This window comes from Ambystoma mexicanum, chromosome 2q (assembly GCF_040938575.1).
Source record: "Ambystoma mexicanum isolate Mex_15411 chromosome 2q, UKY_AmexF1_1, whole genome shotgun sequence".
Taxonomy (NCBI): Eukaryota; Metazoa; Chordata; class Amphibia; order Caudata; family Ambystomatidae; genus Ambystoma; species Ambystoma mexicanum.
Genome location: NC_090924.1, coordinates 1,144,077,126 through 1,144,097,711, shown reverse-complemented (window position 1 = coordinate 1,144,097,711; position 20,586 = coordinate 1,144,077,126). Strand labels below are relative to the sequence as shown.

General features: G+C 46.8%; 1 protein-coding gene across 2 annotated transcripts in view; it reads left to right on the top strand.

Moving 5' to 3' along the window:
• The window catches only part of GLCCI1 (glucocorticoid induced 1), a 654,614-nt gene that overhangs the window by 298,874 nt on the left and 335,154 nt on the right, over positions 1–20,586 (top strand). The window contains exon 4 of one of the 2 annotated variants that reach the window (XM_069648520.1): positions 9,297–9,410. In XM_069648520.1, coding sequence (XP_069504621.1) covers positions 9,297–9,410 — 114 coding nt within the window. Of the gene's footprint in view, positions 1–9,293; positions 9,411–20,586 lie in introns of both variants that reach the window. The other variant, XM_069648519.1, reaches the window with a different exon arrangement.

The window sequence follows — 20,586 nt, the reverse complement described above, 5'->3', positions numbered from 1 at the left end:
GGGCTTCCCAGAGATCAAGTTGTTCGCGACTCTGGTGAACGCACAATGCCCAGATTACACCTCCCGGTACCCGCAGAACCGCTCCAAAAGGAACTGACGCTGGATAACGTTGTCAGGAAAATTTGTCTATGCTTTTCCCCTGACTCCCATACTCCACAAGATAGTGCACACGATGCACCAGGAACCAGTCACAATGAATGTGGTGGCCTCTGTGGGCCTGCCAATGTCAATCTTCCATGCGAGGAAGCTGCCATGCTCGTACAACATGCTGTCACAATACAAGGGGGAAACACTTCATCCATGCTCGCAAACTCTCAATTTAGCAGCCTGGTTCCTAAGGTCATAGAGTTGAGGACATCTCTAACTCCATCAGGGATGTCTGGACATACTTAAAGAAAAACTCGAAAACCTAACACCAGACATTGCTACTCCAGCAAATGGAACCGCTTTGTCATCTGGTGCAATGCCAAGCGCATCAATCCTATTCAATGCTCTCCAATACGTATTGTCCTGTACCTAACTCGCCTATTAGATTCAGGCTTGGTTTTCAATTCCTTAAAAGTTCACTTAGCTGCACTTTCAGCCTACACCATGTCCCAAAAGTATGTTTCCTGGTGGACGATTCCATTTATGAAGGCTTTTTTGGAAGGGGTGAAAATACTTAATCCCCCTATCTCCAACCCAGCTCCCAGATGGGACCTGAACGTTGTACTTAGTAGACTAATGGGACCTCCCTTTGAACCTATGCATAAGGCTAGCCTTAAAGCTCTCACTTAAGACCGCCTTCCTGGTGGCAATAAGGAGAGTTAGTGAACTGCAGGCCGTTTCAGTTCAAGACCCATTTGTCACGATTCACAAGGATAAGGTGGCCCTGCGCACTTACCCACGATTTGCGCCTACATTTATTTCAAAGTTCCATGGGACCCAATCAATAGAACTACCAACCTTTTTCCAGAACCCCGCTAACGTGGCAGAAAGAAGCCTCCACATACATGATGTGAGGAGAGCGGTAATCTATTATCTGGAGAAAAGAAGACCACTAAGGAAAACAAAACAATTTTGCATTTCACTGGCAGCTGGTAGAGAAGGGGACCATGTCTCTAAATTAGCTGTTTCAAAGTGGATCTTAAACTGCATCACACTCTGTTACATGAGTCCATTTGTAAAAGCAGCAACCTGGAGTTGTGTACACACCTTTAGACAACCCTACTGCCTGGATGCACATTCTAGGTCTGATTCTCAAGTGGGAAAAGCAGTGCTAAGACATCTCTTTGCTACAGTTCCTTCACACAACTCACCACCATCTCAGGGTACTGCTTGCTAGTCTGTGCACAGCATGTGATTCTAAGCAGAATAACAAGCATCAGAAGACATGCATTACTTACCGTAATCGCATTTCTGATGATTGTATCTGCTTAGATACACATGCTCCCCTTCCTCCCCTCTTGGAGTTGAAGGAACATAGACACTTTACACCTTCTCTCTCTGTACTCACTCACGATGGTCATAGGCTCTCTCACGGCAGAAAAAAACACAATCTGTGGGACCTCGACGCGTGAGGGATTTTGGGTACACTACACGTCACGTTAGGGATAGTGTTACAAGCACGCTCATGTCGACGTCCCCTTTCGATCCTCAAAAGAAAGATGCAATACCCTGCGATTTCTACTAGATGTCGGACTATATGCACAGCATGCAAATATAAGCAGATGCAATCATCAGAAATGCTATTACGGTTAGTAATGCATGTCATATTTATTATATATAAACACCAGAATCACTTTAAATACTTTAGATCTTTATACTAGAACACTTTGGAATACTTGAGAATACACTTCAAAGGACACTTTCACTTTTGTGTTTGTTCACGGTTACATTTGTAGCAAAGTTAGAAAGGGAAAAGACAATGTTATCGTATTACCGGTAATTACGAGCACCTTCGGTTTTTAACAGTTCATACGGTCCTACATTTACTCTAAAAACACAGTAAAGTCACTTTGAAGGCGAAAAATGGTTAGTGTAACATTAGCCTGATTCAAGGTTCTAGAGAGCGTTTCTTCACAAAGCAAGTCTTTGGAGTCCAAAAACGCAACCCTAGCTAAAGGCAGTTAGGAGAGGGCTCAAAGTCTTGACAAGCAGCAGAATACAAAGCGTTCCAGAGGATAGTGTTATAGAAGCAGCAAGTTCACAACTAACAAGGGAGACCTGTAAAAGGACTCGAGGAAGGGACACAAGCAGCAGCTTCAGTTGGAGGTAAGAGGGGGTGACCCTGGACATCTCTAGGTCCAGTCCAACCCTCTGGAGAGACTTCTTGGAATCTGGTAAGCAATACCTTTTTCCCCCCAGTACCTTAGGCTAGAAGAAAATGTTCATGCGGGATGCTCTGCGAGGTTGCAGCTCTGGACCCGACCTACAGATTTCTTGGTCCGATGACTGAAGGCAGGACAATGTACAGGATCTCTCAGCAGTAGTCTTGAGGTGCACCACTTCAGGCAATTTCTTGGTTCACTCTGCGGTTTTTGGCACCTTTTCGGCACCTTTTCACAGCTTGCCTGGTCAATCTTCTTTGCTTCCTGCAGTCCCACACTCTGATTCAGGGTTCTGGGTGAGTTGGATCGAATCTCTGGAGTGTCCTTACGGGTTCAGCAAAGATTTGGACGGATTTGGCCTTTCCACGACGATGCACTCGAAATGGGTATCATGTCTCCTGGTATTGGGGTTCTGTATCTCTGGAAACTCCTAGGACCTCGGGAGATGGCTCAATTCAAAGTTCATCTTGGGACTGGTTGTTCCCACCTGCCAAAGGGAAGTTGTTGTCCTCTTCGTAGCTTGTCTTTCGCACAGAAAACCGGGTCAGGACAGCAGTGGTTGCTTCACGGTGTTGCAACAGGTCTGCAGGCGTCTCTGGTGGTCATCTTCTTCGGTTACTTCACCTTCTAGTGGTAGACTTGCTTTTCACTCCAGAAGCCTCACCTTTTATACAGTTCCAGCACACACACTCCTCTGCACTCTGTCTCAGCATTTTACAGAAAGCGTTTGGCTGTCCAATCAGGACTGCCAGACCCCCTGTGGGAGCTGGGCCTATTCAGGCATACTGGCAGACAAAGGACAGGGGGCGTGGAAGACTCCTCCCCCCACTTCTTGCCTGCCCAGACACTCTGGAGCTTAGGCGGGGATACCCAAGTGTTCCCGCCAAAGGAAAAACACACAAACTGACCACTGCCTCCCAGAATGGTAGAAGGGCTAACAAATGACGACCACGCTTGTAATGGTGATAAAAGAAGGGAGGCCGCAAGTTGGTACTTTATGCCCCTATTGTGCACTACCGAGGCTATGGACATAGCCTGCGATATACAAATTACACAATAGTTGGTAGAACATGTCCACTGCCATCAGCAAAACTAGGAGATTGTCTGTGACTAAAAAGACACAGGAGTAGAGAGAAGGGGGATACTAGGTATCCCTCTGGCACTCCACTGAAGGTGGTGTATGCCAATCTCCGACTATAGAGTTTTGGGAGAGCTACTAAGTATGTATCTATCTTTAAGAACTGTAGTTACTTGAGGATATTGATAAAGAATCTTAAAGGGGACCCTAAGGTTCCCCAGCAACACTGCCCGCACAGAGCTGTGTGCTGCAGTAGTAAAATCACAGATGCCTTTTAGAGCTATGGAGCAGACAGACTCCATACTACAGATAGAATACAAAGAATAGAGCCCACAAGAATGAATGAGTGGAAAAAGGCTCCACTCATTTAGGATTGAAAGAAAAAGGTCCAGAAGTTCAGCAAAAAGTGCTGAGGGCTCACTAGGAGAAGGGATGAAGCATAAAAATTATAAATCTCCTTAACAGTCTGCAATTCAAGTTGGGAGATAAGGTGCATACGGTCCTATCGGCTGAAGAAGAGACGCGGCTGCTGGACTTTAAGATCCCAGAGGCTGCCCGGCCTGGGACAGCACCTCCGATAGAGAGGGAGCCCAACGAGAGAGCCTGGCACACACAGGGCTGTATACGAATTGTTTGTATTACAACTGTTCGAATGACAATTGACCTTTTCACAATTGACCGAATTGTGAAGGTCAATTGTAACATTTCCCCCTGCAAACCCCCCCCACCCATTCGAACAATTGTAAACAAACAATTTGGGTAATACCACACACTGTACAGCGAGGTAAAAAGTGGCCCGACCAGTGACACCCTTACATTCTTAGGTAGCTTTCATGTTCTGGAGACCAAGCGGGCTTGAGGCAGAGAGGGTGCTAGGATGGATTCTGGACCCAGCTGTGGATGATCCTGTTCGCTAGCCCGGATGGTCTCAAAGCGGATTGCCGCCAATGTTTTATGTTGGACGAATAGGTTGTTTGTTTGGTTTGGGGCGACGGGGAGGGGGAATATCTCCACTGCAGTCGCTAGGATGGGTGGGGCTATCCGGGGAATAGGGGACTACTGGGCGTTAACTACTTTGGAACTTTAAATTGTTTGTATAGTTTGCGGGGATGAGGAGTAAACCTGTGTAGACAGTTGGGTTAGGGAGGAGGGGGGGCCCAAAAGGGGTACCCTAGTAGGAATGTTAGGAAGCATACTGGCGATAAGGGTCGCCCAACTCTGTCCAGATGGTGATTAATATTGGAACATCAGGGTTCGAAAATGAAGGGAGGTGAGAGCTATTTAGCTCCTGCTTCCAGCACAGTAGAACCTGGGTAGCTTGAAACCAATAGCAACCAGGAGCTACCTTTGGCTCCTACAGCCAACTGGTGCCTTCCAAACATGATTATTTGAGAATGTTAATAAAAAAAATAATTGGAACACATCCAATACACATTTAAACACAATGGTTCGTACAAAATGGAGACGGAGGTAACAGAGCATCTCTGGTTCTGGCAGCTCCTGGCTACTGGTTGATGCCCGAAACCCAGGAGCTGGTTTTAGCTCATGCTCATTGAATCTCAATTTCAAACCTTGTACGTTGAACACACGGTCTTACTACCCCCAATAAGCGGTCACAACTATTTAGCGAACTTCGGTGCCTAGACATGCACCTAGTCGCCCTTCAGGAGACTCTTTTGCTGGCTAGAGACCAGGGAAGATTGCTCAATAGATTATATCTGCAACAATTTCACACATCAGCAGACTGGAAACAAGCTGGGGTTGACATCTTGATTCATAGGGACCTAGGATTCACGCCAGTTAACTCCCCTCAACCCCTTTGTTGGTTTTATGTCATGGTGGTTGGGTCCCTGCAAGGAAAGCTGGTGACCATTGTTGCATTCTTTGCCCCAAATGCTTCCCAGGAAGCGTTTTGTTACAAATTCTGGAAGCGGTAGGGGTGCATAACTGGAGGAACCTGCTACTTCTTGGGGACATGAACTTGGTCATGGAAAGGACATACCGTCTCAAACCACCTATTTGGCGGTGGGGACGGCCTCTCCAAAACTAAGATACTTAGTTCAGGAATAATATATGGGGCACACATCATCCCACAGATAGAGCTTATACCTACACAGCCCACGTCCATGCATAGGCCTCTTGGATAGTCTATATTTTTGTATCATCCGAGCTGACCAGACTAGCCCTGACCGCAGATCTAGAGCCAATGACTCTAGCGGACCATAACGTAGTCACCGTACAATTCGGGGACTGGTGGAGCGTCGCAAGCAGAGACAATGTAAAATGCCCCCAGGGTTTTTACAGTATCCAATATGTCTACAAGAACTGAAGCAGGGGAATGGGGACTTCTTTTAAAATAACGACCCGGATGACACGTCGTATGGGAATAATTGGGACGCCCTTAAGGTAATAGCGCTTGGCAATATAATCGCTTATGCAGTTGCAATGAAGCGTCTGCAGGGCTTGGAAGAACGGGTATTACAAGAACTAAACAAGGAAGACAAGAGCTGCAGCGAGGCCCGACCAAACAGAATTTCAAATCGCTCGCCACAACCAAGTGTCGGATTAGGCTCCTTAGGACCCAAAGGGCACAGCGCACTCACTCACCTGCCTGCGGTGCAGCTACTATGAGCAGGGCAGTGTATCGGGGAGGATGGTCAACCATCTTCTCAGACAAGACCAACCGCTTATTTATACAAATCTTGGACAGCTGCCCAGGGCAGAGAGTGGGCCAATGAAACTAAAAAAGAGGCAGTTGCTCTATGACTACTATAAATCGCTGTACACCTCCAACGGACCCGACCACCAGCACCAAGTTGCTTACCTTAATGGGATAGACCTAAAACAAATCTCACAGCAGGACAGACACCTTCTGGACTCCCCGTTTGACCCCTTAGAGGTGATCCAGGCTAAAGAAAACTTTAAAGTCAAACAAATCCCCTGGGCCGGATGGCTTTACTGCCTCCTTTTATAAAACACTCGCCCAACTACTGGCAAAGCCACTTGTGGATGTTTTTAACTCCATTCGTGAGGGGGAAGCCTTCCAGAAACCATGACGGAACCCCAGGTGGTTCTCATACCCATGCTGGGGAAGGACCCCAGGCACTGCTCCCCCTACAGGCCAATAGCCCTTTTAAATGTAGACTAAAAATGTTCACCACAATTCGAACAGGCAGGCAAAAAAAACTGATGCCGACAATCGTAGACCCAGATCAATCAGGATTTATCTGGGGAAGAGGCACGGCTGACTTTAGGAGGGTTCTACACTTAGTGAACAAGTCGGGCAGGAACCACGCGTATTCATTGCTGCTGGCGACACCGCCGAAAAAGCTTTTGGTAGGGTAGAGTGGGGTTTCTTGCGGGAAATTTTGGTGAAATTTAATATAGGCCCTAGAATGTGCCACATGATTCTAGCCAACTATGTTTACCCGACAGCCCGTCTGATGGTAAATGGAACCCGGACAACTGCCAATTGGACTGGGAAGGGGCACTCGTCAAGGGTGCCCCTTGTTGCACATACTGTTTGCAATGGTCATGGAACCCCTTGCAGCGAGTATACAGGCTAATGCCCATATAGCGGGCATAACATTTGGCGGGGCACAGCAAAAGATAAACCTGTTTGGGGACAATGTCATCATGTCCCTTACTAATCCTTGGCACATGTGGAGGAGAAATTACAAAAGTACGGGTCGGTCTCTGGGTTTAAATGAATGGCTCCAAGTCAGAAATACTACGGCTTAACATTCCCAGCCCCTCACTGAAGTCCGAATTGGAGCAAACAATCCCCTACTCCTGGGCATCTAAAACGCTGCAATATCTTGGAATAAGCATACCAGGGAACCTGACACACTTGTATAAAGCCAATTATCCCACCCTGTTGTGGACCCTTAAGAAGGAATTGTAAAGGTGGGACTCCCTTGTCCTAGTTTGGTAAAATGTTAGTAATAAAAATGAATATTCTTCCAAGATTTTAGTACCTGTTCCCGTCGTTACCTAGCCCTGATACTAGAAACATTGTAGGGAGCTCGGACTCTATGGTATTGAAGTTCCTGTGGAAGGGGAGGATCACCAAGAGTGAATAAACGCACACTGTATGCCCCCAAGAGCAGGGCGTTCCCCAAACCTTGGAATTACTATTGGGCAGCGCAGATCAGGCCATTGGTTGATTGAGTGCAGAGGGACTCTGGAATATTATGGGTGTCTATGGAGCAGGCGGTAGCGGGTTGCCACCTGTGGACTCAACCGTGGTGGCCCAGACATAGGAGAGCGCATGGGCTATATGTAAACCCCATTACCAGGGTTGCACTGGAGGTGTGGGACATTTGAGCAAATCAGCCGGCTTGTGCGCTTTCTCATCTCTGTTCACTACGCTAATTTACAAATATCACTTTACCCCGGGCAGAAATGACAAAGTATTTATGAAGTGGATAGGCAAGGGGCTAGGTAAGGTGGGAGATATTTTCATTAATGGGGTGATCAGATCATTCGAGGACTGTAAGTCAGAGATGGCAAACTTGGAGAACGACTGCTTCGGCTATTTACACTGGGTCCTTCATCCTATCATTGTGGGGCCGGCAGTCGGACAGCTTACCCCTTTGGAGCTTTTCTTCCAGGAACAAACCTAATCCAAAGAGCCAATTTCAACTCGTTGGCAGTCCCCGATCGAAGGTCCTATTGTGATGGGTGTGAGAGGGACCTTGGGGGAGGGCGATTACTAAAGCTCCCCAGAAGACTGGGAGAGGATCTACAGGGGAGCCTCGTCTGCGCTTTCCCCACTGTTGGCAAAAACACAAGCATAAATACCAACGAGGTGGTATAGGACCCTGGAATGCCTGCACCCGTGTCTCCCAGCCACTTCCAAGATGTGCTGGAGGAATTGAAGGATGGAGGGTACCCTGCTTCATACCTTATGGGGATGTCCGGGAATACATGACTTCTGGCTTGAGGTCAGATCCAAACTGAAGGAAATTATAGGGGTGGAGGTACCAGGACACCCCAAGATTTGTATCGTGTGCTGCGAAACCTGGCTAGCGCAGCACTGTACAAGAGTAAGAGTTGAAAGTATAGGAGGTTTTACTATTGCGCATCAGGATTTCCCGACTCATGTAAAAAATATCAGAAAATCAATGAAGGTTCTTACCTTTTCTGCTGAAAGTGGGCACAGCCAACCATTACATGTTTGAATTTCAATTGTTTCTTTACAGAACCTGCATGTGTCACTGTTGGACTGGCCCCTGATGTGTAATTTCCAGTGTATTAATCAGATTTAATCTAATCGTTAAAAATGTGGTTATGATCCTACCATGTAGTCATAACCTCATATAATTTGGCAGTTATGTTTTTTATTTTTTTACTCTACATTTAGCTCAGAGGACAATGTATACTTGCTTCTTTGGTCACATGTAGTGATCCACTCAAGATTGGGTATTTTCCTTTTTGCCTATAAAGGATTATCAAAGTATCCAACATGATATCGGTCTTTTAAAATCCGTCCCAGTCTTTTTCCGCTTTGAGCTGGACCGTCTTGGGTGCAGACAGATGCTGAAAATGTACCTTTTATGGTCAACATATTGGTCTTAAAGCATCTGTTGCTTGTCCCCCTCCCGTACCCCAGATTTTACCTCCAAAGTCACCCCTCACGCCCTCTTCCACATTCACCACAGCTCTGCCCTATTACTCAGTCTCCACTGACACATTGAGCACCGCCCAAATCCTGTATGAAATGTAAATAAATGTGAATCATTCAAAAAGGGGTTAAGATTGCATTATGAGTAGGAGCTTTTGAGAGTTGTCTTGTACTGTCGCTGACTTTGAGGGAAAAGTTCATAACTGCGTATGAAGCTGGAGAAGAAATACATGTTGGTCATCTCCTGTTTTAACCTTACCATGGGGTCATTTCTCCCCAGCAGATTGCAAAATTAAGGCATCAACTCCAGCGCAGTAAACATAGCGGTCGTCACAGTAAAGAAAAAGATCGACAGTCACCTTTGCATGGAAACCATATAGCAACCAGCCAGACTCAGGTAAGCTTCAATTGGTGCCCTGTGTAAAAAAACTAAAAAAAAAAAACTTGCCAGAAATAAAGATTTGATAAATATACAGTTATGTGGTTCTTGCCTGCTATACTTCAAAATGTTAGAATATTTCAACGCACATATATAGGCTGAGACTGTGCCATATAACTGCAGGTGGTCAAGGGAACGATGATACTACTTGTTTGATTGAAGGGGAGAGACTGCACAACGACATGTGGGCCCTTCCTTGAGTTCTGTGGGTGCCTCCCAGTGTGTGTGTGATACGAGATAGAACATACACTTAATGCATTTGCCTCTTCTTTTTTTTAAATGTAATCTTTATTACATTTTTCAAAACGGGAAAAGAGCAGTACTATAAAACATCCACTAATACAAACCTTTTCCTTCTCCCCTTACCAGCCCCTGGGTGCGACAGAAATTCAGCATGATCATTCCATAGGAATCCCTCGGTCGTGCTTTCAAGTGTCCATGTAGTAAAGAACGCAGGCAATCCCAAGTCCATCAGGGATTCTAGAGAGCTGAAGGCTGTCAAGGGACTACAGTTTTCCAGAGCATTGGCTTCTTCTAATACTTGCACCTCCATCTGAGGTGATTGGGTACCTTATTTATTCGTATTTATTGAACGCGCAGCAGCCCGTAGGCATCGTGGCGCTTGTTACAGAGAGTGATCAAAAACGTAGTTGCACATAGACACATACAGGCATGATTATTGAACAATTGCATAGGACAGTTTGTAACACATGTAGTAGTGGGTGTTTTAGTTAGAGTAAGGATTTTTCTAAAGGCATGGAGAGAACTTTCTACTCTTAGGGCAGTGGGGAGCGCATTCTAGAGCTTTGGGGCTAGATATGGGAAGCCTATCCATCCTGCCTTGGCTTTGTTAATTTGCGGAAAAGTGAGTTGGTTGTTGTAGCATAATCTGGTAGGCCTAGTGGAGACGGAGCTATGGAGTGTTTCTGAAAGATAGGGCGGTGCTGTGCGGTGGATGCATTTGTGTGGTCGTGAGAATCTTGAATGTGATGCGTTCTTTGACAGGGAGCCAGTGAACAGACTATCTTACTTGTGAGATGTGGTCTCTTTTTGAAATGCTTAGGGCTGCTCTTAGTGAATTATTTTGGGTGATTTGAAATTTGTTTAAGTTTAAGGAAGTGCCGGCTAAAAGTGCGTTGCAGTAGTCAAGCTTTGCTCCTATGGTAGCTCTGGCTATTGAGAGGCAGTTTTCCTTAGTTAAGAATGGTTTAATGGCATTGATGAATTTGGTGCTTAAGGCAGAGGCAGAAACAATAGCGCTGACTTGCTTGTTCATAAACAGTGTTGCATCAATATAGACGCCTAAGGTTTTGGCAGATGATGGGACTGGGATGATACGGTTGTCAGTTTTGAAGTTGGAATGAAGACAGTCTAGCTTTGCTAGAGTAGTCTTTTGGCCAAGAATAAGGGTCTCAGTCTTATCCCCGTTGAGGCAGAGGCCATTAGTGGCCATCCAAGCTTGGATGGTGGCGTAGATTTGTTTTAGGGCTGTGGCGTCTTGGTGATAGGAGCCTGTTAGATGGAGCAGCACCTGGGTATCCTCTGCATTATTTTTATATGCGATACCAAGTGCATCATGTTTATCAAAAATATGCTTTGTGAAGAGATTGTATAGCGTAGGAGCAGTACAAGATCCCTGTGGGACACCACAGTAGCTATGTTTGAGAACTTTCATAGCACTTCCCTCTAAGAACGAGGTGATCCAGGAAGCAGCTTGGTCTGAGAAATGTGATGAGTGCGGTGAGGGTTTTATGGTCAACTAGATCGAACGCCGCTGAGAGGTCTAGGAGGAGGAGGGCGGGCTCAAAATGTATTTTTTAAAAATGTTTTAATTGATTCCGAATACCTCAGCTACAGCAGCATGTCATCTGCATAGAGAGATATTGGGTGCAGCCCCACCTTTGTGTAGATCCCTACTCCCTCATATTGTTGTCTCAGATTGCTAGGGGTTCCAGTGCGAGGATGTACAGCATCGGGGACCATGGGCAGCCTTGTCTGGTGCCCCTGCTGAGTTGCCACTTATCTGAAATGATCGCTCCCATCTTGACTCTGGCTAGTGGTGAGCTATACAACAGTTGCACCCATTTCAGATACCCAGGCCCCATTCCATATTCTTTCAGGGCTGCTATCAACCAGGGCCATCTAACAGAGTCGAAGGTTTTCACCGCATTTAGTGAAACAATTGCTACTTCGTGTGTGTCCCCTTCTGTTTGTTCTCTGACACGGTGGAGCCTTCTGTGATTGTCGGATATGCTTCTATGCGGAACATATTGAGCCTGATCAGAATGTATGAGTTTGCTTATGACCTGTCTCAATCTGTTTGCCAACATTGCTGTGAGTATTTTGCTATCCTGGTTTAGCATAGATAGCGGTCTAAACGACCCACAGTCCGTGCCCACTTTATTGGGTTTGAGAAGCGGAATAATTATTGCCTCTCTCAGGGATTCCGGCCGTCTCCCTGTCTCCAAGGCCTCATTTAACATTGCAAATAACGGGGGGAGCACTTCTTACTTGTACGTTTTGTAAAACTCATGGGGAGTTCGTCCACCTCCCAGGGCTTTGCTAGGAGGTAATTGCTTAACCACTGCTTCTAATTCTTCTAGTGTAATTGGGGCATCTAGGTTCTCTCTCCCTTCTGTACTCAGTTTAGGTAATCCGATATCCTCTAATGTCTCCCTTATCTCGCTTGCTCCCCCCCACCCCCATTAAGTGACTCCGTATAAATGTTGATAGAATTTAAGAAATCCGCCGTTCACACTCTCTTGGGTATCCAATATTTGGCCATCCTCCCCTTTATCCCTCTGATCTCTGGTCTGGGCGTCTCATTTTTATATAGCCATGCCAACAGCCTCCCCGGCTTATCCCCGCCTGCATGTTGCCTTTCTGTGTATTTCTTATAATTTAAGTTGCATAATCTCTCCCAGTGCCCACCACATTATTGCTGTAATTGGCTCATGGCTTCGGCATCCTTTTGGAAGATATCTCATTTACTCATGCTTGCTTCTAGCTTCCCCTCTGATTTTTGTAACTCCCGTATTATTCCTTCTTGGAGCCCCTTGCATTTGGATATAGCTGTTCCCCTCACCACCACCTTAAATGTCTCCCACAAAGTGCCAGCCGATGCTACGCTTTCAGTATTATTTTCGAAATATTCTACAATTTCTTCCCTCAGGTCCCCTCTAAACACTATCTTTCAATGTTTCGGCTCTAAGCCGCCACGTTGGAATCTTAGCCGTGGGAGGCAAGTATTGCCATGTTAGGATCAGTGGTGAGTGGTTCCATAGGACCCTCGCTTTGTATTCCGACCGCACTATCTCCCCAGTCAGTTCCGGAGTAGCGAACATGTAATCTAGCTGTGTGTACAAGTTTTGTGGGGCTGAGTAATGCCAGTAATGTCTATCATGTGGGTGGTGCAGCCTCCATATATCTTCCAGCTGAAAGTCTCCCAACAGGGTCCTCAAGGTTTTGGCGGCGAGGGTAGGCTTGTCTAGTTTCCTGTCTGATCTGTCCACTCTGGGGTCCAGCGTGCAGTTAAAATCCCCTCCCCATATAACCGCACCCCCCAGGTACGGGCTGACTTTGCTTAACAGGGCCTTGAAGTAGGCCACTGTGTCTTGGTTCGATGCATATGTGTTAATGATGCACAACTCTTTATTTTCTAGCATTCCCCGTATCGCCACCATCCTCCTGTCTGGCTCCACTGTGGACTGCAGTAACTGTAAGGGTATGTGTGGCGCGATCCAAGTGATTACTCCCCTGGCATATGCTGAATACGTTGTCTCCGCTTCCATTTTTTCTGTATCACCTCCTGTTTTTCTTTTGTGAGGCGAGTTTCCTGTAATAAGGCTATCTATTTTTTGCCTCCTCAGATACATCATGATCTTATTCCTCTTCAAATAGCTATTGAATCCCCTGACATTCCAGGTTGCTATCTTAAGGTCTCCCATCCCTCATCCATATCCCGTCCCGCCTCTGTCCTCCCTTGTCTTCCACATAATGTGGAGCAGTGCATGGATGTAAGCACGTTACCTAACAAATTCCACTGCAAACTAAAACTAAATCCCCTGAGTCCCCCTGCCCTCCCCATCCCCAACTGTTGCCCAGCTCCATCCCTGGATTTCAGGCGATCCCACATTCATGCCCTGCACGGCCATGTCCTACAGCTCACGACATAGCTCCTCTTCCCGCTGCTATTTTACAGATCTATAGTCAAGTCCCAATGTCACAGTTCATACAGCACCTCGACCTCTGGAACCGCTTCCTCACTTGTCCTTTTCGCCTTCCCGATGGTCATCTGTCCCCGACGGGCAGTTCTGTGCATCCAACCACGCGGTAGCCTCATCCGGGGTCTCAAAGAACAGTGCCCTGTTTCTGTGGAATACTTTTAGTTTCGCCGGGTACATCCGCATGTTTTTATAGCCTGCTTTGCGCAGTCTTCTCTTCACTGTTCCATAGTTTAGTCGCTGTCTCTGCACCAGGAATGTGTAGCCCGGGTACGCTGTGATTGACGCGGATGCCCTTCGTATTGTGCCCCCTTTTCGGAAGTATTCTAGGATTTTTTCTCTGTCTCGATAGTTTAATATTTTGGCAATGATTAGCCTTGGAGAGGTGGGGAGGGGAGGGTTGGGGGAGCCTCCTTGTTAGTGGTCAGTGTGCTCTCTCCATGTAACGCTCACCTGATTCCCACAGAGGCGCTGACCCGTTCTGGACTGCTACCAATTCTTCTACAGTAAAGCGCAGGGCCCGGAAGATGGACTGGACTGGCCCTCCCCCGAATCTCGTATGTCTGGCTCGTAGGATAATTTTTCTGTAGGTGGGAAAGAGGGAGTTGATATCTGCTGGAAAGAGTATCTGCTCCCCCATATCTCCCCCTTCTAAATCCCCTTGTCGCTAGTTCGGTTTTTGTGGGCTCTCACCTTATTTTCTGTAAGGATGAGCCCTCCATCCTGCTTCTTGTGCAGGGGCGCGTTGATTCCAGTTACTTCACTGGGGTATTTAGTGGGCGCGATTCCTCTGGCTGTTCGATCCCACTTCGGGATTGCCGTAAGTATGTAGTCTTTAGATTATATTAAATGTCTTTTCCCCTTCGGGGCCGGGGTATAGAAAAGGCAGAAAGGCCCTTCTGACCTGAATGGAGGATTGAGTTCAACCAAAATCTGGTAAGTCCTTAGGTGAGTATTCCCTCCTGTATCAAGTCCGATGCTCACCTTCTCCCCTTTTGCAGGAGCCGATTAGCTGCCGGCGTCGAAACCGCTGTTGTTCGTGGTGAGGCCTCGTAAAGGTAAGTGGAATAGGTGTGGCACCGGGTGAAGCGGAGCGCTTCTAATCGTGTGTTTCCCCTTTTTGCAGTTGCCGAGGTGCTGCAAGCTTTGTAGCCGTTTCTGCACGTGGCGCGGCCACGATAAGGTAAGAGAAAGCGGCGCTGCGGCGAGCGTTGTGGTGCGCTGCTAACCTTGTGCTTTTCTTTTGCAGGATTGTCGGAAGAAGGTTTCCCGAGTGCAGGATTCCGGTGAGTAAAGCTTTGGATGCTTGTCTTCTCTCTCCTTTTGTCTTTCAGGTGTTCCAGGAGCTGCGGGCGTGTCAGGAGCCAGGATGCAGGAGCCGACTCGGTGAGCGTCCTGCTGCTGATGCAGAATAATGCGAAGCACGTGAATTCCCTCGGGCGTGGTTTAAATAGCAGAGGAGTGCTTCAGTTGAGTATCCTTCCTCCGGCCCCACCCAGGTAAGAAAAAGAGTTCCTGAAGAGGAAAAATAGTTCCTCCCAGCCTAAATGGCTGGAGACCTCAGCCAGACTGGATTGCTCTGGGTGAGTAAGCAGCATGGTCTGCCTCAGGTAAGTCCACCCAAGCATTATGACATGTTTTTACCAAATGAGCCTGGCGCCAAAGGCGCCAGGACGTGGTCCAAAGGCCCCAGTAGCGGTCTGCTGGATCCGGTGATGTGGGTGATGGGTTTGCTTCCGGGGACGCTGGGCCTGGCCTGGCTCCCCGGGAGCAGCCATCATGACACTCCACTGCAAATCCTTGGGTAAGTGCACCTCCTTCGAATTCTTGCAGCAGCATGGTCTCAATGTAGTCAGTAGGGTTTGATCCTTCCTCGCCTTCTGGGAGCCCCACGATGCGTATGTTTCTTCCGGCCTGCCCTTCTGCTTCCTCAACTCTGTTTTCCAGGTTGCTCACTTGTTGACAGTGTGTGGATTTCCGAAGTGTTTGCTGCGCAGGCGGTTGTATTCGATTTGACTTCTTTCTCCAACTCCTCTGTCCATTCCGCTATTGCCCTTACGTCTTGTCTCAATAAGTTTACGTCCATTTGTACTGCATCAAATTTGAATTCAAGTGACGTTTTGAGGTTAGTCATGGCTGCCTCCAGTTTGTTTTCCCATGCTCCCTTTAGGTCGGCTCTTTACTTCTGGCCCCCTCCGTTGACTGTGGTGTTTTAGTAAAGTCCTCTATTGTCCTCCATTGCAGATCCTTTCATCTTAGGCAATTTGGATGCCATCCAAGTATCTCCAGGTGTCCTCGCTTGGCGTCTGAGTATCCGTTATGCAGACGCGCCGGCCTGCTCAGCACTTGTTTCCGTTTGGGGGCTCCCAGCTGCACCGGCTGGGGACGAGGTGCGTCTGCAGATAATAATGCTCCTATGGTGTATAATGGTTAGGTGCTCACCACTAGTATCGGAGTCCTTTTTTCTTTTGTAACCTCGCCCGGGTTTCTGCTCAGTGGCTGCACCTCCTCGGCTTGGATGCGACTCGTACACTGCTTCACTCCAACAGGGTATCCCTCCCTGCCAGCATTAAGTGGTGCTCTCTCATTTGTTGCAGCGTGTAGTTCCATGCAGCTTTCACCTTTTGACTGTAACAGGTCCTGGGCCTCCCCGCTAGTTCATGGTCTATTGCGCATTTTCCACCACGGTATCCTACATCCCGTGTGGGGCACTGATTGTGTCTTTCCTGGGGCAGCCTCTGCCGGCGTTCCGGGTGCTCACACCACTGTCTTGGGCTCCCACATGTGTGTTTCCCTAGAACTGCCTCCGTAGCTGAGCTGAGCCACCGTTCCTCATTTCAGCATCCCGTTTCCCAGTTATACTTTATGGTGCGTGTTCTGCTGTCGTATGATTTGGCGGTCCGCCGCCTCGTCCTTCCCTGTGTCCCCCTTTGTTATAGGCTTTGCGCTAACCTCATTAGTTTTTGTGCCTCATCCGTGGGCTCGGTTTTGTGTTCTTGTACCAGTGTCTAATTTGCACTAGCCGGGAAGACGTCTCATCCGTGGCCGGTCTTCACGTTATGTCCAGCTCAGCTGATGTGATTCCCCCGAGTCGGCGGTGCCCACACCATGGGCACACCGTCTCATGCGGATCGGAAGTTCCTTGAGGTGGTTTCCTGCTATGCGGACCTCCACGTCACATCTTCATGCAGCGTGTAGCGGGAGCCGTCGCTCACTTTCTCCAGCTGGCATTCCCTGGTGCTGCGCGTCTGTTCTCCCTGATGGGCACCCCCTCGCTCCCACTTCTGTGTGTTGTGTGGTTACAGTTTCGCCACATCGTCCTTTAGGGCTTTGGCCCGTCCGGGTCCTTTGTCCAGTTGGGCAGCCATTTTGTCTGGGCTTTCGTGGAAGCCCCGCATCTATTCTTTTGCGAATTTCTCTATCCTTATTGTGCGGTTCTTGTCCCAGCATAGCGCGTTGTGTGCCGCCCGCTTTCCCACGGCTGCCCCTCAATTTGAGGTATTTGCAATGGGTCTGCCGGGCGGGCAGGCACAGGATATTTTCGGATCAGCAGGAGCTCCGAAGCAACCCAGCCCCTCACGTGACTAGTTAGCTACGCCCTCCCCTAACCGACATGCCCCTCCACCCCCCTCCCCACCGGGTCGGGCTTGACATTGTCCAAGATTTGAGTAATTTTTAGATCCAGTAGTGCTGTTCTGGTGCCGTGTCCTTTACGGAATCCCGACTGTCTATTTCCTAAAATGGAATTAGCTTCTAGGTATAGTTGAATTTGGCTGTGAGCTGCCTTGTCTAATATTTTGAGAAAGAATGGGACTGTTATAGGCCGGTAGTTGTTGGGCTGTGCGGGGGTCACCTTGTTAAAGTTAATATTCAATATTAAGGTTTTATTTTTTTAACAAACTGAACCGAGCTAATAAATTGTTATTGGTGTTTCTGCACATAGAGCATATTGAAGCCGAGGAAGAGTTTCTTTCTCAAAATACATAATGTGGCAATCCATCTCTGCCATCTTATTTCTATTTAATCACACCCCTCAGCAGTGTCTGGTCTGCTGTACTTAAGATTTAAACAGTGCTGGATTATGTTTGTTACAACAAGAAAAACTGTGCTCAGAAAGGGTTAAATATTCTAAAAATGGGCTGAAAAGATGTCCCAACAACCTCAGGCTGCCTAAGGCTACAACCTACTCTACCCATCAGACTCATGCCACTCTGGAATATGCACAGAGTCACAATTCAGAGCTCATTGTGGTAAATGTCCTGCTCAGGCAGGCCTTCCATCTTGTTCACTGGCTAGGGTGTCATTGGGAAAGCCTTGTTACCGGCTCATGATCACTTAGGAACGCTGCTGCTGGTCTGTGCTAATAGCAGCGCTTCGGTCACCAGGTGTTGGGATCTCATTAAGATGTTCCAAGTGGCATTCTTTCTCTGCTCCCCGGGACTGGTATGCATGAAGGTAACTGTCACATGCAATGTGATGAAGCCTCTGAGGTACTGAGGGGGAGGGATGGTATAGGAACAGGCTTCTGTGGGCTCAGGAAACAGATGAACATTGTCTTCAGAGGAACCCTTGCAAGTACATTTCTCTACTTTGTTTTTTCTAACCCTGCCCAAAACTCCAACTTTCCACGGTTTGAGCCAGCACCACTTGCTTGTTTGGAGGCAAATCCTACACATATGTAAAATAGGCATAGAACATCTTTTACTATGTGTGTGCATGTGGGTATAATGTTTTTGAGCCTTGTGGATCTGCTTAGTCCATAGGCCGACATCTAGTGGTTGGTACAGAGTATTACATGATTTTTGATCCTTGTGAATCTGCTTAGAATCACATGCTTTGCATGTAGACCCACATATATTAGTAATCGTGGAGTATCGCATCATTTTTTAGAAGATTAAGAGGGACGTTGATATAGGTGCGACTGTTATCCCTAAAGTGACATGTAGTGTACTGTGATGTCAGGAGAATTGGGAGAACCCTCCAACCAACTTCCCTAATGATCACATGGTCTTCGATGGAAAAAAGGAATAAGGACATTCATCTGAACTGTGGCTCTCTGGAGAATAAATGCCAGTGACGAAATTTCCAAAAGATTAATGGCCGTAGAACGCAGCCTAATCCTGGCCGAAATGCTTATTTTACGTCCCAGAATTGTAGCCAAGAAATTTGATGTATAGGAGGTCACTGGTAGCTAACATCGACTATAAGCGTTAAAGTGCACGGCTGCTTGAACCAAATATTTTCACTGGGTCCTAAGAGGAAATGTTGTCTTTTAATAACAGGCAGACATGACGTAAAGCGCCATTGTTGGAAGCATTCACGTCAGGATTTATTCCACGTCACTGGTTTCACCAGTCCCTGAAAGACTCCGAGGAGAGCGAAGGCTCTCTAGCCACACACACACCTCCCACCATTGTTTTTTTCACCAAGAGGCAAGGCGTAATTGGCGATTGCTCTCCTGTCTTGAAGGTTGATTACTAAGTTATGACATGAGGGGATTGTTTCATCCTCGATAAGAGAACTCAACCGAAACATGTCGACAACGGTTTTCTGAACTCCCTGAATATTTACAGAGGGGCACATTGTAAAATATTTGAGTGTTTATCTATAATTGTTTGATTCACCACTGTGATATAAACAAAATATCACTTTTTTCTACCTTTGTGTATATGATGACTATGTGAATGAGTTGTGAATGAATTGTGTAGGGAGGGATGTATCCCGGTGGGGTTGTGGAGCCCATTGTATATATTTTGTTATGATTATGTATTTGTGCAATAAATAGTATGCTATTATGATCTAAAATAATAGTTAGTTGTCATCTCTGGTCTAGTTGGCCCAACTTCTTTATTATATGCTAGATTTGCCTGGAGGGCCATAGACATTAATCAGGCGCCCCTTTCCTATCTCTGCTTAGTGAACCAGAAATAAGACATTGAAGTACTACATTCTGGTGGAACGTTCTGGTGGGAAAAAAGTGGCAAGTTCACTAATGTGTTATAATGAACTATGGACCATCCTGACAAAAGATTGTTTATGAAGATGAAATGTGAAGACCAGTCTTTTTGGTGTATCAAGAGCTTGTGGAATCTTAAAACAATAATTTTGTTGAAGAGTAATAAGTTGTGTTTAGCAAATCCAAGTACCAAGTGAAAGACTTATGGAGTCAAGAGAACTCTGTGTTGCATTTGGAGCAGAACTTGGCTATTGAAAAGAACTTTCTTGATTGGAACTTTGGTTGGAACATTATGCATTAATCCTGGGTCAGGGGGATCCAAACCAGGTTTCAAGGATAGATGTTTACAAAGTTTGTTTGAACATAACTGTTATTTTGTCGAGTTTGACTGGCCATATGATACCTGTATGATTTTGTTGTATGTAGAAGTGTGAGAGAAAGATACCTTTTGATATTAGTGTTTTCCTTTAGTCTTAGTTTGACAGGCAGGGAAATCCTCGTTGTGTTAGGGAAAGTGAGGCTTTTTTTTCCTCACCCTTTTTATTTAATAAAATGGCTACTTGTGAGGAAACTATCTACTTGTCCGCCTTGCATTTCGGAACCCTACAGTACTCAAATTATTTCATGCGCCGAGATCCCTGCAGATGTTTTTTTTCTGCCTTTCTGGTCGGTCGCTTAATGCAGAGCTCGTCTGTTGAGATTATATTGCTATTTACTGCGTCTTTGGCACATCCATCACCAGACATCCTCTACGACTGTTCGACCCTCTCGACGGCTTATCCAGTTTTGCCGATTCTGCACCATCGCTGACTCGACTGCTGTTTCTCGGCCCTCGGCATGGCCTTATAGAAGGTAGAGTGGGGACACGTTTTCTACTGACAATTCTCTTTGAGAATGCCTTTTCATTACCCCTCCTCCTCTTCCTCCCTTTGTCTGGCTGCTTTTTCCCTCCAGT